This window comes from Grammomys surdaster, unplaced genomic scaffold (genome assembly GCF_004785775.1).
Source record: "Grammomys surdaster isolate TR1022 unplaced genomic scaffold, NIH_TR_1.0 125946, whole genome shotgun sequence".
Lineage (NCBI taxonomy): Eukaryota > Metazoa > Chordata > Mammalia > Rodentia > Muridae > Grammomys > Grammomys surdaster.
The window spans coordinates 1,089,618-1,104,835 of record NW_021620768.1 but is presented as its reverse complement, the minus strand read 5'-3'; the positions used below and the strand labels follow the sequence as shown (position 1 = coordinate 1,104,835).

The following is a 15,218-nucleotide window of genomic DNA, read 5'->3' as shown; positions in this document are numbered from 1 at the left end:
CCCTAGAATCCATGCATCTATGCCCTACTATTCTAGGCTGCTTGAAAGCTTCTCTGTTTACACAGACCCCCAACCTGCCTAGCCACGCCCACTGGTTCTGGCCCCGGGGTGGGGGGCGGGGCTGGGTCAGGGCTCTCCACGTGCATTCTTTGCCGGTTGCTCTGGCCACAGCCCCACCCAATCAGTCTCGGTTGCCCTGGAGAGGGCAGTCGCAGAGTCGCTTGGCTGAGTGGAGCTCCTCAGGGTGAGGCCTACAGAGTCCTGTTTCATCTTGCCTCTCACTCGAGGGTTCCAAAACCACCACTATGTCAAGTGAGCCAAGCGCTACAGGGACCTCACCCAGGACACCACGTCCTGGGGCCCAGAAGTCATCCGGTGCAGTAACCAAGAAGGGGGATCGGGCTGCTAAAGATAAGACAGCAAGTGCCCTGCCTCCGGTGGGTGAGGAAGAGCCAAAAAATCCCGGTATGCTGGCAGGGCACGGTTGGGTTAATTGGACTTGGCTTTTTCTTTTTGAAATTAAAACTGGTTTGCATCTTGCTATATAGACTAGGCTAACCCAGAACTCAGAGGCCTACCTATCTTCTCCAAGATCAAATGTAGATCACCACATCCCTTCTCCTCAGGGGTTGGTCTTAAAGAGTACACATTGCCCAGGGCTGCTGACATAACACTGTAAGATGTGATAAGATAGGCCAGAGAAGCCTGGGGTTGTGCTGAGAAGATCCCGTGGTGCTGTGGGAAGGTTTATGAACACAGCTCTGTGGATATTCATTTAGACAACAGTTACTTTTGAGTATCTGCCTTGTGGCCATGGTCACAGTTCTGCTTGGGCACATTTAAAGAAAACCATTCAAGTTGGATACACAGGACCATGGCTTTTCATGTTGCAAGTGACAGAACCCAATTTGAACCAATTAAGCACAAATGAGAGTATGTCAGAAGGCATCTTGATACAAATTCGATGCTTTTGTTATTAAAGAGGGTCAGGACCCTGTTTTTGCTGGAATGGAAATAAAACACCCTGGGAAAAGATGCTGACGGCCTGCCTACCTTTTGACAGGTGCCATTTCCCTGTCAGTGCTAATGCCCAGGGACAGGCAGGGTATGAGGAACTGGAGAAAAAGCATCTTTCATAGGGAAGACAAGATAGGACAGTGTTCACTGGGCACAGAAAGGGCACATACTTGTGATCCCAGCACTTGGGATGCTGAGGCAGGAGGCACTAAGTTTCTTATAAATCGTGGGCACAGCAAGACTGTGACCCAAGGGAGTAAAAGAGAAAAAGAAACTCTGGCTGTGCATGGAGGAGACAGGAAACAGAAGGGCAGCAGAAAGGTGATCGTGACTCTGAGTAGCCCAGTCCAGGAACTGTGGAATTGGCATAAGACACTGAAGGTGTGAGAGGGTGTGTTAGGCTCCTGGGAGGTAGAAGTTGGTGAAGGATGAGGGGGATGGAGAAGAACCCCGAATGACCGAGTTCCAGGTTTCTAGCCTGGGATGCCAGCTGGGTGGAGATGACACTCATGGGAAGAAAGCTGAGAGGAGCATGTAGGGAAGGGCCTTCATGAACATGCAGGGGCGGGCCTTCAGGAGCACGTGGGGGGGTACTTCAGGAGCATGGGAGGCCTTCATGAGCATGCAGGGGCGGGCCTTCAGGAGCACGTGGGGGGGGGGACTTCAGGAGCAGGGGCGGGTCTTCAGGAGCCAGGCTCTGCAGGAATGAAGAGTGGCAGAGTGAACACGTTGGGAACTGCTAGGGTGCTGGAATGTTCAAACCTGAACCTAAGATGGGTCAGGACTCTGCCTGAAGAGACGCAAAGCAGAAGGCCCTAGCAAGGATGGCCTGAGCAGCTTTGGCAGATGCAGGGACGAGAATCAAGTGACTACTGTACAGGGCGGGCAACATGGAGATCACAGAGACTTTCACGGTTGCCATTGTATGTCCTGGCAGGGCAGATGTGGCTGACAGGTGTGTAGACTCCATCTGGTGACTAGTTTCTCAATCTGTGTGTGGGTTGGGGCCGTTTAGCGTTGGTCTGAGAACAGGAATAAATTCTTTTGAGACAGTCTTGTAGGAATAAATCCGTGAGAGCTTTGTCACGGGCCCAGGAGGGGGGTTTAACAGACTCTTCAGGTGGTTCCCATGGATGTGAAGGTTTGAGAGGCTCTGCTCTTGAGAGGTGAGTGATGCTAAGAAGGGTGGAGGGGGCATCCAGTCAGCAGGGGCCCCCGCTCTCCATGCATCTCCTTCTGAGTGTGAGATGAGTAGACGGGCTAACTGGTTGACCGTTTCCCATGTGTCTGAGTTTCCACTGACAGCTGGCCACAGGAGCCAAGCGTCTCTTGCCTCTTCCCCAAAGAGTTCTCAGGCTTTCTGTGTCATGCGGCCTCTTGGTGACCTGGGGCCAGGCTCCCTTATTGCACAGATTTATTGTAGAAGGCCAGGCACAGCTGACACTGTTGTGGAGCTTAGGCAGGCCCCCTTCCTGAGCTACCATGGTAAGAACTGAAGAGAGTCCCTTGGGGGTATCAGACACCAGATTTGTAATCTTATTGCAGAGTCTCAGGATGGTAGGTGGTAGGTATGACTGATTTAACAGAACTTATCAAGGCAAGGAGAATCTCTAAAACCTTTACAAACGCTGGGACACTGACTAGCAAGTACTATAAAAGTGTCAAACAGGTCAGCAACCTGGTTAGGTAGGTGTAGGTCCCTTTCTGTGAACTCTTGCTTTCCTTCAGCGTTTTCGGCTTTGGTCTTAGCAAAGCAGCTTCCACTTGGGGCGGCTGCGAGGGTGGAGGTTACCGCGGCGCTGCAGGCGGGGCCCACTTTACTGCTGCTGGGGCGGCTGTGAGGGTGGAGGTTACCCCGCACTGCAGGCGGGCCCACTTTACTGCTGCCCTGCAGAGGAGTACCAGTGCACTGGGGTCCTGGAGACAGACTTCGCTGAGCTCTGCACACGGTCAGGCTACACGGACTTTCCCAAAGTTGTCACCCGGCCACGGGCCCAACAGAGCTCTATCCCTTCCGCCTCCTTGACAGAAAAACCAGCCCAAGGTGAGCCACAGCCCACTCAGCTTACTCACTGGGCGGGGCACGCTGGAGCCCCAGGTACTCTCACGTTTCTCTCTGTCTTCTAGATGACCAGAGACTGTCGGCATCCTGTAGCCAGAACAGCCTGGAGAGCAAGTATGTGTTTTTTCGGCCTACCATTCAAGTGGAGCTGGAGCAGGAGGACAGCAAGGCCGTAAAAGAGATCTACATCCGAGGTGATGATCCGCCCTCGCCGCTCATTACCCCGTGCAGCCCCGCCCCCTACTGGCTCACAGCAGTTCATACCAGGCTCCTTCCAGGCCTGAGATTACTTTGGCCTTTCTCTTGTCAGGTTGGAAAGTTGAAGATCGGATTCTGGGTATTTTCTCCAAATGTCTACCCTCCCTCAGCCAGCTGCAGGCCATCAAGTGAGAGGCATTGTGGGAGGTCAGCCTCTGGCTGGCTTGAAAAGAGACAGCAGTGGGCTCTGCTGGGGAGGGTGGAGGGTGTGTCTGGGGGACTGTGAGAAGAGGCTTCCTGTGGGACATGGTGTCCAGCTGTTTCTGTTTCTAATATCAGCTTGTGGAAGGTGGGACTGACAGATAAGACCCTGACCACTTTCATCGCCCTTCTGCCTCTTTGTTCCTCTACACTCAGGTCAGTTGTGGTCAGGCCCAAGTGCCTATGTGGCCTGGCTGGGGTGTGTGAGGGGAACCAGTTACCTGCAGAGTTAGACCTAGGCTGGCATCTCTGTGAGAATGGGGCTTAACTTAGCCCATGTCTGCTGGGTGGTGGGATTCCCACCTGAGAAGCCGCTGTTTTAGTCCACATGGCGTCCATAGAGCTCTTGGAGGTCTCATTCACTCTCCTCTCTCTGTGGAATCACAGGGATGGGTGGGGGCAGAAACAGGTTTAAGGTAGCTGACTACAGCACTACAGCCGGGCGGTGGTGGTGCTCACCTTTAATCCCAGCACTTGAGAGGCAGAGCAGGCGGATCCCTGAGTCCGAGCCAGCCTGGTCTACAGAGTGAGTTCCAGGACAGGCATGGCTAGGGCTACAAAGAGAAACCCTGTCTTGTACTACACACATACACACAAGGAAAAAACCCCCAACAACACCAAACCAACCAACTAAACAAAAAGTAGCCAGTTAGTTTGCTGTACAAAGGACAAAGCCAACTTTGCTGTCTGCCCCTTTTCAGCCTCCCACAGGACCCTAGAGTCAGTCCTTGCTTCACAAGTAGTACCTCTCAGTGCTATACAGGTGGGCTTTCCTCCTGTGAGTTGGATGCATGTTCCCTGAGGGCAGTGGCTGTATCTTTGGGGGCAGGGGAGTAGAAGCAAATGAGTTGGCAGAAAAAGAGCCCTATGAATTCATGATGTAAGAATAAACCACATCAGCATAAGATGACTTAAAATGAAAAAAAAAAAAAGAAAAAGATGACATAAAATGAATTGTTTATATGAAACAAGGCAGCCGGAAAGGCCGAGCAGCAGTTATAGACCATGGGAAATATTTGAACAGAGAACTTTCTGCCCATTGGTTCCATTTTCTCAGGACTGTGAGAGAAGTTCCTGCCTTGTAGAGGGCCGAGGGCCCTGCGGTGAGACAAAGTAACCAAAGAATATAGTAGCTTCAAACAATCAGGAGTGTGGAGTGTGATGACACATGTGTGAGCCTAAACCTGGAGTGCAGAAGAGGCTGAGGCAGGAGGCTTTGAGGCTCAAAGCCCTGTCTCAAAACCAAACAGATCAACCAACCAAATGAGGGGACCCTTGAGAGGTCCCCTGAGATCCTCTGAAACAGAGTGGCTGGGTGCCCCGACTCACGCTTGAGGCTACAGGAAAGCTCTACTTGGGACTGTGGTCCTCTCGGGGGGAACTGAGGCAAGGGACTCTCCTTCTCAGCTGGCTTATGTGGTGCCTGTGGGCCTTCCCGTGACCTGGCTAAGGGTCTGAGAGCACCGAGGATGGAAACCAGTCCTTGTCACTCAGAAATGACATCCTATCATTTTTGCCATAGTCTGTTCATTGAGAGTATCACTAGTACACACACATACACAACTTTAATCCCAGGACTGGGAGGCTGAGGTAGGCAGATCTCTGAGCTTGAGGCCAGCCTAGTCTAGGTCAGCTAGGGCTACACAGAGAAAAACAAAACACCACCACCCCTTTCCCCCAACACAAACAAATGCCACTAGTTCTAGCTACCACATTAGACAGGATTACCCAGCATGGCCTGGGTACCTAGAAGTAGGGCTCAATCAAGGCCACCCTAGAGACCACTATACCACAGGCCATGCTTTTGGAATTTTAGCCTGGGGAATTGTCATAGATTTAGTTCTTATATTGGGGGATATCCTTAGGCTCAATTTCCCAGATGCTCCCCAAATATCCACCCTTCTCTCTATTTCCTTCCCACTTGTGTGGCCTCAGTGGTGTTTCCAAGGTCTCAGATCCCTCTCCCTCTTAGGAAGGTATCTCTGGAGGGGAACCCAATACCGGAGCAGTCCTTCAACAAGCTAATGGGACTGGACAGCACGTGAGTGTCCTTAACCTCGCTTCCCCGTCTTGGCCTGTCTACCCTTCCAGGTTACCTTTAGCCCTTACCTTTCTTTATCCCAGGCACCTCTAATGCTTGCTCCTCCACCTAGTCTATTAGAGCCCCAGGAATACCAGTTCTCCCTCTGCTCCAGGATCGTTCACTTGTCTCTGAGAAACAACAACATCAACGACCACGGGGCGCAGCTCCTGGGCCAGGCACTGTCCACACTGCACAACAGCAACCGGACCCTTGTTTCACTGAACCTGGCATTCAACCACATCGGGGATGAGGGCGCGGGCTACATCGCGGATGTGCGTGTGGTGGGACGCTTCCTGCCTGGGGGTGCCAGCTTGTCCTTGGCTGACAAGTCACTTTGTTCTTCAGGGCCTGAGGCTGAATCGCTCTCTCCTCTGGCTGTCCCTAGCGCACAACCGCATTCAAGATAAGGGAGCACTGAAGCTGGCCGAGGTGGGTTGGCACCTTGGGCGGGGCAGGGGATCTGATGCAGGTGTCTGATGCAGGAAGCTGGCCTTGCCTCAGGTCCTGCGCCCTTTTGAGCTGACCCACAGGGAGGTGGTGGAGCGGCGGCGCCTGCTGCTGGTGAAAGGAACACAGGAGCGGTCTCGATCGGTGAGAAGCTGCCTGGTTCCAGGACAGCTGCATTTGTTTTCCAGGTCGGCTGCTTTTCTGTCCAGGACTCCTAAATTCCCCGAATCCCCTTGCCCTTCTGGATTTTCCAGAGCTAAGGTCTGCCAAACCCAACTTGAGACTCTAACTATACAGCTACTCTGACATTATAGTTAAGAGAGAAGATGCTGTTGAGACCACCTGGCTCAAAATCCTCCCGGCCATATTACCAGTTTCTTTCTGATCTTGAACTCATGGGGGCTGCACTTTCCTCAACTAAGCAGGGTAGCTGTTACTTTCTTCACAGAATTGAGATGATTAAATGAGTTAGTATAGCACATTTGGAATACTGCCTAGCACTTAGCTCAACAAAATCTGCTGGCTAGGCAGCTAGGAGGCAGATGAAACATGTGTTCAAGGACAACCTGAGCTACAGAGATCCTAGTTCAAGAAAACCAAGGTCTGGAGACACAGAATGGTAGAACACTCACCTAACACACACAAGGCCCTGGGTCTGATCCCCAGTACTGCAATAATACAAGAATAAATAAATATATTTAAATTCAAATTCAAGGTGGGTTATTTCCCTGTCCTTTGAGAGTCTGAGCTTCCAGCTCATTCTCTACCATTTCTGGTCTCTCTCTTGCCAACAGCAACTCTGTCCTGAACTGATGGATAGGCAAGGGGGAGGGGGAAGGACAAGGGCAAGGCTCTAGTTACTTTCTCTACACCCTCCCATTTGTGAGTGCAGCCTTCCTCCTCCCGTTATGGGGACTCCAAAGCAGACCGTGAGAAGTCTCAGACGCTGGGGATCAGCAATGTTACTTTGGTGGACAAGCAAGAAAAGCTGCAGTCAATGAAAGCCCCTAAAGGCCTAGGCAAGAAAAAGGAGAAGTCGGGGGTAGGTGTGCTGGTTAAAGGGAGCCTTGGGTCTCAATGGGCAGGGGAAGATTTCCAAGGTGTATATACAGGGTAGTAGGAAGGAGGGCAAGTGGATCTGGCCTTTGACGATGTCTCTCAGGCCAAGCCTTCGTCTATCTTCCCTCTGGAAGGCAGGATACCCATCATTATGTCTTCTCACACCTGTCCTAGGAAGTTGTAAAGAAGGAAGAGAAGCTGGGAGCTGGGCAGTCACCCACACAAGGAACCCCTAAGAAAGAAGATGCCACAAAGGCAGGCAAGGGGAGTAAGTGTGAGCACCCCTCTACGGGAATCTTCCCCACACAGAGGAAGAGCTTTGGGTAGGGTGCAGGAGCTTGGTTTTGGCCTGGCTCTGTCTGCCAGGATCTGATCTTTCAAGACTCCCCCTGGGCCTTGTTTACAATGAGTGACCACTTGGTCCACACACTGTGGCTTATCTTATAGGACTTGTAGGACTAGACCTCCATGGCTGTCCTCAGAAAAGAAACCTGCCAGCTGGATGGGAGCTCATTGTAGATGTCCCTATGTTTTCCCCAAATCTCAGAGTTTGGGAAGTCTGCCTTACCAAGCCCCTTTCTCTGGGGAGTTTGGGTGGTGTCAGGGGGTCTGCTCTGTGCATTCTGGCTCCTCTTCTGGTCCCAGAGGTAACCATCCCTGAGCAGAAGATGAGCAAGGGAAAAGCGATGAAGATTGGGGCCAAAGAGAAGCGCAGCATCCTCCTGGAGTCAGAAGTAAGTGGGCCCCAGGAGTGTGCCTCCCAGCCCTCACTGCTGAGGCAGGGCATGCTAGCTAACCTGCACTGTGGAGGGGACACTCAGAACTCCCCACTTCCCTTCCCATGTGGCAGGTCCCTTTACCTCCTTGTCTAGGGGAAGCCCCACTCAGGACCTGCTGCCCAACTGAGGCTGTTCTCTAAGGTCCTCAGTTCACCACCAGCCCTCGACCACCTGACGTCTGCACGAGGATGGGTTGCTCTTACCCTGAGGCACTCCCTAAGGCACTTTCAGTCACACTCTGCTCCACATAGGACTCTTCCATCAGACCCTCTTCTGCTGCTGGACCCTTTCAGTGTCTTTCCTTAGGAAGTCTTCCTGGGCCACCTACTTCCTGGCTCCCAGTCCTCTCTCCTACATCTGAGTGGTTCTCTCCATGAGACTCCATGACCCTCTCATACGCTCCTGGAATTGAAAGTCTTGTCCTTTAGAAGTCTTTCCTGGCACCCAAGTCAAGTTCTGGCAGAAGAGCAAGTTAGATGGAACAAGGAAGACGGTTTTGTAATTCCCATGTTACGGTCTCTGCCTTTGTCTTAAGCAGACTGCCCCTTCTCACCAGGAGCATCAGTTTTCAGACTACTCTCTTTAAGGAAGAGTTACAGATCCTCATTAGAACCTCAGTCCTGTGTGGACTCAAGGCTCCATTGCCTGTGTACCTGCCACGTTCCTTGCCTGGGGAACTGACCCTCTCCATCTGAGTGCACACCTTCACTTTTCACTCCCAGGCTGCCTTTTAAGGTCTACACTCCCACAGTCCTCTGCTCTCAGGGCCCCTCCACATCACATTCCTGTTTAATTCTCTGGCTCCCCCACACCAAGGAACTTTTTGAGGATATGGGTTATTTATCTTTGTTTCTCCAGCACCTAGGACAGACCCTGAATTATAACCAGCAGTCAAAGCCTGTATGTTGAATGAATGAATGAATGGCCTGTTGACCAGCTCCCCTCTCCTCTGCTGCAATTAGTATTCTGCTTTAGCAGCTGGTTGTTGAAGCTACAGAGATGGTTAACCCTCTCCTGGAGCCTGTGGAACACCGAGATGGGAAGGTTTTCTTGCCTGGGAACAAGGTCCTTTTGCACCTCAACCTGCTCCGTATGTTTACTAGCCTTGCCTATCCTTACCATGGGATTCCCTGGGCTCCATCCTGCTAAGGGGTACCACTCCAGCTCCATGGGATGGACTCAATTCTCCAATAGTTGAGCATCATCTTGTCAGACCCATGGGGCTGGGGCTGGGGCTGGAGAGGAAGTCCTGGGTCAGGGAGGTGACCCAGGGCAGTAGTGACATGGGTAAGATAGCTAGGTGGAGGAGAGGCATCAGCAGGGTAAAGGGAAGTGAAGGGGAGCCAGGCTGCCAGTGATGTCAGATGCCACTGTCTGTGCTTCCCCTTAGGAAACCAAATCACAGAGGTGGGGCTGGAAGGCTTCCTCACTGCTGTGCAATACCAGGTTCAGGTCTCCAAGTCCAGGACTTCATCCAAGGCCCCCCTGGGACTGCTGTGGCTGTCCTTGGCGGTAAGTCTGCAGCCCACTTCTGGAAGGTCTCCTTGCCCCGATTCTTTGTTTCAAGGCAGTAACCCATGTTTTCTGCAGTTAACAATGCTGTGCCTGCCTTCCCGTTTGACAGCCCTAAAACTCTGTCCAGGGCATTGTTTTCTCCTGGAGGCAAATCTTCATCCTGTTAACTTTTTTTTTTCCTCTTTCAGAAAAATTGCTTTGACCCACAGTGTCAAACACACATCATGATTCAAGAACTGATGTTGCCAAGGGACCCTGTGAAGGCCAAGGCCAGGGAGGAGGAGGCCGCAGCTACCTAGGCCTCCTATAGGCAGCCTCTATCTCCATGGGAGGTATCTTGGACCAGTAACATAGTCTCTTGCTGTGCTGTTCTTTGAAAATCACTCCAGAACTGTTTGGAACATTTGGGTTCTTGAGTCTGTTTATATTCCCTGGCTAGACATGGCCAAATGTTGGCTGAATCACGCCATGGCTCCATTGGGGGATGAGCTGAGCTTCTGGCTAGGGCCATTGCTCTGAGAGTCCCAGCAGCATCCCCCAGGCCATCTCTGTCAGTGTGCACACAGCCTTAGGATGATGGGGGTCAGTTAGCATAACTGATGGAGGGAGCAGGCTTGGAACTAGGGCCCATCCCCTAGCATTCTCTGATGCTTATCTCTATGTATTTGTCTGATTTTCAAGAGGCCAGGGCTCTGCTGTAAAAGATGGAGGCACTCTGGAGAGGGTATTGTATCGAATTTGCATAGCAAAGGCCAAACATTAGACATGGCAGGTCAGCAGCTAGAAACCATGGACATCCAGAGTGGGGCTGCTTCCGCTAAAGATTCTGGAGAGCCCATGCCAACCTACAGGGGATTTCCAACCAAGGTAAAGGGGACATCTCCCTCATCTCTAGTCCCTCTGTCACCTCTACCTACCAGAGCTCCATCTTCTGCACTGGCCGCCTCAGTACTGGCTGGCAAGTGGTTCCAGGGATCTCTCCAATTGCTCTAAGTCTGAGTCACGGTATCAAGATGCACCATGGCCTCTCCAGTTATGGACCAGGTCTTCTAAAGCTGGCTTCAGCCCCACACTTGCTCAACTGCCATGGCTACTCCTGATCATGGGAAGGAGGAGGGCAGTGTGTGACCTTCCCCCTCATGTTTTACATCTGTGAGAGTAGGTCACAGCAGCCCTGTTCCTTTGTGTGAAGTAACCACAATGTCCTTTTCTGGGCCAGAGTCAGTCGCCCAACCTTTGCTGAGAAGGTCTACACACTTTCACTTTGGGACAGGTAGAAAGACCTGGTGTACAATGGCGTGGCAGGGGCTCTCTGGCGCCCTCTACCCATTCTTGACCAGTCACAACCGGCAGTCTCACACCCTCTATCAGTCTAAGAATCATACAACCACAATGGAAGAATATTTAACTTTTCTTTAAAAAAATCTTAACCATGAAAGGAAGAAAATAAGCGTATACATTATTTTAACAGCAAAACAGTCATTTCCATATCTATATTTTATATATTATATATATTTATATATATGTATATATACACCTAGCACAGTGTGTATGTTCATCGTGAGGACAGGGCGATGAGCCAATGGTGCTGTGGCCCCTGGGAAGGGAAGCCCTGACTTAACTCAGGAACTCCAGCAATCCACTCCACATCTCTCTTGGGGGTCTGTTTTGAGATCTGTACCTGTTGTATTTGTTTCTATGGGGCAAGTGGGGAAGGGTTGGGCAAGATGCTCCCTGCAGGGGCATCTCCTGACAGTGAGAAGGCCTAGGCTTCAGAGGTGGGCCCTGGAGTCTGGGAGACCTCCCTGCCAGTGGGACATAAACAATCATGACCCTGAGCTGGGCTGCTGCCTGGCTCTCTGTGACTGGTTGAACATGCCAGGGACAGAAAAAAAGGCCAAGTTATTTACAGTGGCAAAGATACACATACAATAGACATATTTATAGGAAATTAAAGGGGCAGAGAGGAGAGCCAGGAACTGGGCTGTCTCGGGGCCTAGGAAGAAGGGGAGGAAAAAAGTGCATGTACACATAAGCCTCCTCCTTTGACATGCATACCCGAGGGCACTGTGTGCACAGCACACCCCACACTGGTTATGTGGGGTGGAGGCCTTTCTGTTGTGGTCAGCATGCTTAGGAGATGAAAGCCATGGAGGCTTGGGCTAACAGGAGGACGAGACACTAAGCAGGACTGTCTGGTGGGAACAGACCAGGCAACAATGAGGGGTTCCCCGGCCACGGCATCTTTCAAGGGGAGGCTTGGGTCTCCTAGGGTTATGCTCTGGCTCTGGCCAGACTCTGGTTGTCTGGATGGCTATGGTCCTGGTGACGCAGTTGTGTCTGTGGCACTGTCTTCCAGGGGGGTGTCGGAGCCTGTGGGGAGATGGTGAGGGTGAGCAGCTGGCTACATTTGGGATGTTCTCTTTCGTGTCTCTGGCTGACTCTTCAGCACCAGCCGTCTGTGACAAAGCCTTAATAAAGCTCTAGAAATTTGATGACTTTTTTTTCCCTTATGTGTAATAGAACATGTGTGGAAGCCAGACAACTTGCTGGAGTCAGTCTCTTTCCATATGTGAATCCTGGGGCTCGATCTCAGATGGTCAGGCTTGGTGAGCCATCTTGTCAGTCCAAGCCTTGTTTCTTGTGGGACAGCATTTCTTTCCAGCCGCCAAAATCAAGACAGGTTAGGTGTTTTAACTTTCTGAATTGGGCCATTGCAGTGGCCTTGCCCTGATAATCCAGGTTGGAGCCACTAAGAACCTGCAGGAGAGGTAAGAAGGCTCTCCTGGTGCATTACTTCCTCAAATCAACATAAAAAGAGGGTTCTGGGGGCTGGAGAGATGGCCCAGTGGTTAAGAATACTTTCTACTCTTCCAGAGGACCCAGGTTCAATTCCCGTCACCCACATGGCAGCTCACAACCACCTGTAACTCCACTTTCAGTCCTCTTCTGGCATCCTTAGGCATTGCATGCATGTGGTATATAGACTTATATGCAGGCAAGGGGTTCTGTGCTATGAGTCCCTATTTGGGGGGAGCCTCTGTTCAGCTTGTCTAAAATGATCACTTTCTGGGGCTAGAGAGAGTTCAATGGATAGGCAGAACAACTAGGAACAGAAGACAACATCAAGAAGCTGGTGGGCCAGCCAGCCTGGCTTATCCAGCAGTGAGCATAGATCCTGCCTTAGGGTGGAAGGCAAGAACACATAACTGAGGTAGTTCTCTGACCGATGGTGCCCCCTCAGCCCCCTTGTTGGCCTGAAACTATATATATAGTCTAGGGTAACCTCAAACTTACAGAAATTCAGCTGCCTCTGTTTCCTGAGCGCTGAGAAAGGTACAGCACTCTGGCTGGCAAATATGTCTTTGTGAAGCTGAGGGATGTGCTCGCTCGTCTCGTGGGAAGGAGTCATGGAAGCATGCCTCACTACTTGTTTACACTTACTCATGGCGTCCCCTCAGGTGCACACGCAGGATTACCTTCTTCAGGGCAGGATCCCCGCTCCTGACTGTTTTGGGAGTCAGAGGCCAGGGCTTCCTTGGCTGGAGGAGAGAGAGAGTAGTCTGTCCATCTGGCTGCCTCTGTGTGAAAACTTCCCACAGGTGTGGTTCCACCAGATGACTCTCCTCCAAGGGACTTGAGCAGCTCTCTGTGGGCCAGCTCCATGTCCTAGAAGAGGTGCAGGAGGTGTCTGAGTCCCAGCGCTAAGGCTCAGAGCAGGTGTGGTAGGGTAGGCAGGGTAGCCTAGAACTCCAGTTGAAGACAAACACTTCCTGAGTTGGGGATGCGACTTAATGGTGAAATGTCTGTCTAGCAGGTGTGAGGACCTAGTCTTTCCCTCTCAGGAACTGTCCTGGGTAGTGGATGGAAGGCTTCCTGGCCTAAGGCCATGTTCCTCACCTTGAGTCTGTGAAGTTTGATAGTGAGCTGCTCGATGGTGTGGAAGACCACACCCACATCCCTGAGGACCAGGCTGGAGGGGGAGTGGCCGGAACACTGACCCCCAATGACTCCCCTGTGGTGCTGAGGCTCTGCTGGCCATGTAGGGAGGTGGTGACACTGCGAGGGACTTGGGGGTGTCCCAGTAGGCTCAGTGCTGGAGTCCAGAGGTCCTGCTGGCATGCTGACATAGAAACAGTTCCCTGTCCCAATGGCAAGAGAAAGGAATCAGAAGACAAGCAGAGATGCCTGAGTAATTCTCCTACGCCCCCAGTGTACCCTGTGACAGAAAAGGCCAAGGAGATGTCTACAGACAACCTACAGGGCCACGCTGCCTATCAGACTCCCAGAGGCCCTTTTCTCTTTAGATGGCAACTGTTCTTAGTCTGGCCACTGGCCAGGCCCACTGGCCAGGGTAAGATGCTCAGTGAGAAGAGGGAAGGAAGGAGGGGCAGGGTTTTAGGCCTCTCTGAAAGCAGCAGGCAGCAACGCTTCAAGTACCTCACTTCACACCCTACTGATGCATGTCAACACTGCCCTACATGTCACCAGCTCTAGAAGCATCACCTGATGAGGGGAGGTCAGAGATAGGCGGCAGAAATAGGTAATGGGTCACTGGAGGCCCCACCTGCAAAGCCATGCAAACCCTTTCCCATCATAGGGCTGGGGAAGTGGTTGCTCAGGATGTTGGTTAAGTACACTGCAGCGAAAGCGCTGGTCAGACTTCCTTGCCTTCTTCCTCACCTGAACACAGGCTGCTTAAACTCTGAAATGGGCTTCTATACGTCCCAGTGAGTGGATTCTTAAAGCTGGAGGTACAGGTCCTTGTCTCTGGGCTAATGTAGTGCTACATCCCACCCAGCTCAGACAGCTCAGGGAACACAGAGAACTCTGACAACAAGAGCCCAATACTATCCCACTGGACCCCTGCTCCCGCCTGGCCTGGCCTTGGCTCCAAGGAGAAATTGATTACCCGTAGCCTGTGCTCCGCCTTCCACTTCAGATAGCTCAGATTCTGACTGGCCACTCTCTGGTAGTGCAGGGATAACATTGCTGCCCTCCACCTTGGCTGCACCGACACCACCACCAGGGAGTACAGAGACTGAGAGACAAGGCAAGGGAAAAAGAGAGAAAGCAGCAAGAAGGGGAGGGAGAAACAGTGGACATGGCAGGAGAGCAAGAGTAAAGGAAGGAAAGCACAAAGTGAGTACAGATCATACATGGCTCTGTCCCAGGAGCTGTAGAGAACTTTCACCAAGTCACCTTGGAAGATCAGAAGCAGGTCAGTTCCCAGAAGCCCGGGAGAGGCAGCCTTTGGCCAAGAGAACGGGGCAGTGTCACAAGGCACTATAGGGAATCACTGCCAGGCTTCTCAGCCTCCAGTGGCCCAGGCCTGGCTTCACTATTCTGGCCATACTCCTCAGGCAAGCCTTCCTTCTTCCATAGCTCACGCTGCAGGGTCCGCCTGCCCCACCCTACCCTTGGCCCTACTGGTCTATTCAAATCTGACTGGAGTAGTCACAGAGCTGCCCACAGTATCTCCTCCTTCCCTCCTTCCCTCCCTCCCTCCCTCCCTCCCTCCCTCCCTCCCTCCCTCCCCACCGTGCACTTGCTCCCAGATCGTCCCTATTTCCAAAGGTCTCCCCAGCTTTGCCTTAAGCCCCTGTGTGCTCAGCTACTTTCTGGAGTAACAGACTGTAGGATTTGTACTCATCTCTCTAAGCCTGAGTCCTTTGGGAAGAGTGACTTTTTTTTTTCTTCAGATAATCAATGAAGAATAGCAAAAAACTTGTACTGGGAAGTTGATCTATACTTGTTTGAGGTAGGAAATGTCTTCCGTTACAGAAGGAAAATGGGA

The 15,218-nt window shown here is 51.9% G+C and overlaps 2 protein-coding genes across 12 annotated transcripts in view; one reads left to right on the top strand and one right to left on the bottom strand.

The window, feature by feature from the left end:
- The first annotated feature begins 214 nt into the window (after positions 1-214).
- Lrrc71 (leucine rich repeat containing 71) lies at positions 215-11,916 on the top strand. 2 transcript variants are annotated; one of them, XM_028753349.1, is made up of 15 exons: positions 215-465; positions 2,912-3,061; positions 3,145-3,273; positions 3,390-3,465; positions 3,617-3,694; positions 5,511-5,579; positions 5,734-5,893; positions 5,967-6,050; positions 6,123-6,212; positions 6,961-7,110; positions 7,302-7,395; positions 7,773-7,861; positions 8,885-8,996; positions 9,297-9,418; positions 9,610-11,916. In XM_028753349.1, the coding sequence occupies exons 1-15, from the start codon at positions 306-308 to the stop codon at positions 9,718-9,720; spliced, it is 1,674 nt and encodes a 557-aa protein (XP_028609182.1). In that variant the 5' UTR covers positions 215-305; the 3' UTR covers positions 9,721-11,916. The 2 variants fall into 2 exon arrangements, with proteins under 2 accessions (XP_028609182.1, XP_028609181.1); XM_028753348.1 differs by having other exon boundaries at positions 8,882-8,996.
- Arhgef11 (Rho guanine nucleotide exchange factor 11) overlaps positions 10,815-15,218 on the bottom strand; it is a 117,277-nt gene continuing 112,873 nt past the window's right edge. For 7 of the 10 annotated variants that reach the window (XM_028753341.1, XM_028753344.1, XM_028753337.1 and 4 more), the window contains 4 exons: positions 14,334-14,462; positions 13,322-13,563; positions 12,901-13,090; positions 10,815-11,794 (listed from right to left, as the gene is read on the bottom strand). In XM_028753341.1, the coding sequence (XP_028609174.1) occupies positions 11,736-11,794; positions 12,901-13,090; positions 13,322-13,563; positions 14,334-14,462 (620 nt within the window). In that variant the 3' untranslated portion in view covers positions 10,815-11,735. Of the gene's footprint in view, positions 12,182-12,865; positions 13,091-13,321; positions 13,564-14,333; positions 14,463-15,218 lie in introns of all 10 variants that reach the window. The other 3 variants (XM_028753339.1, XM_028753342.1, XM_028753346.1) reach the window with 3 other exon arrangements.

Excerpts from the sequence above, each read along its gene's own strand:
- Lrrc71 (XM_028753348.1), top strand. The coding sequence starts at position 306 with ATGTCAAGTGAGCCAAGCGCTACAGGGACCTCACCCAGGACACCACGT. Across the intron at positions 7,111-7,301 it reads AGAAAAAGGAGAAGTCGGGG|GAAGTTGTAAAGAAGGAAGA; the intron begins GTAGGTGTGCTG and ends CACCTGTCCTAG. Across the intron at positions 8,997-9,296 it reads TTTGCACCTCAACCTGCTCC|GAAACCAAATCACAGAGGTG; the intron begins GTATGTTTACTA and ends GCTTCCCCTTAG.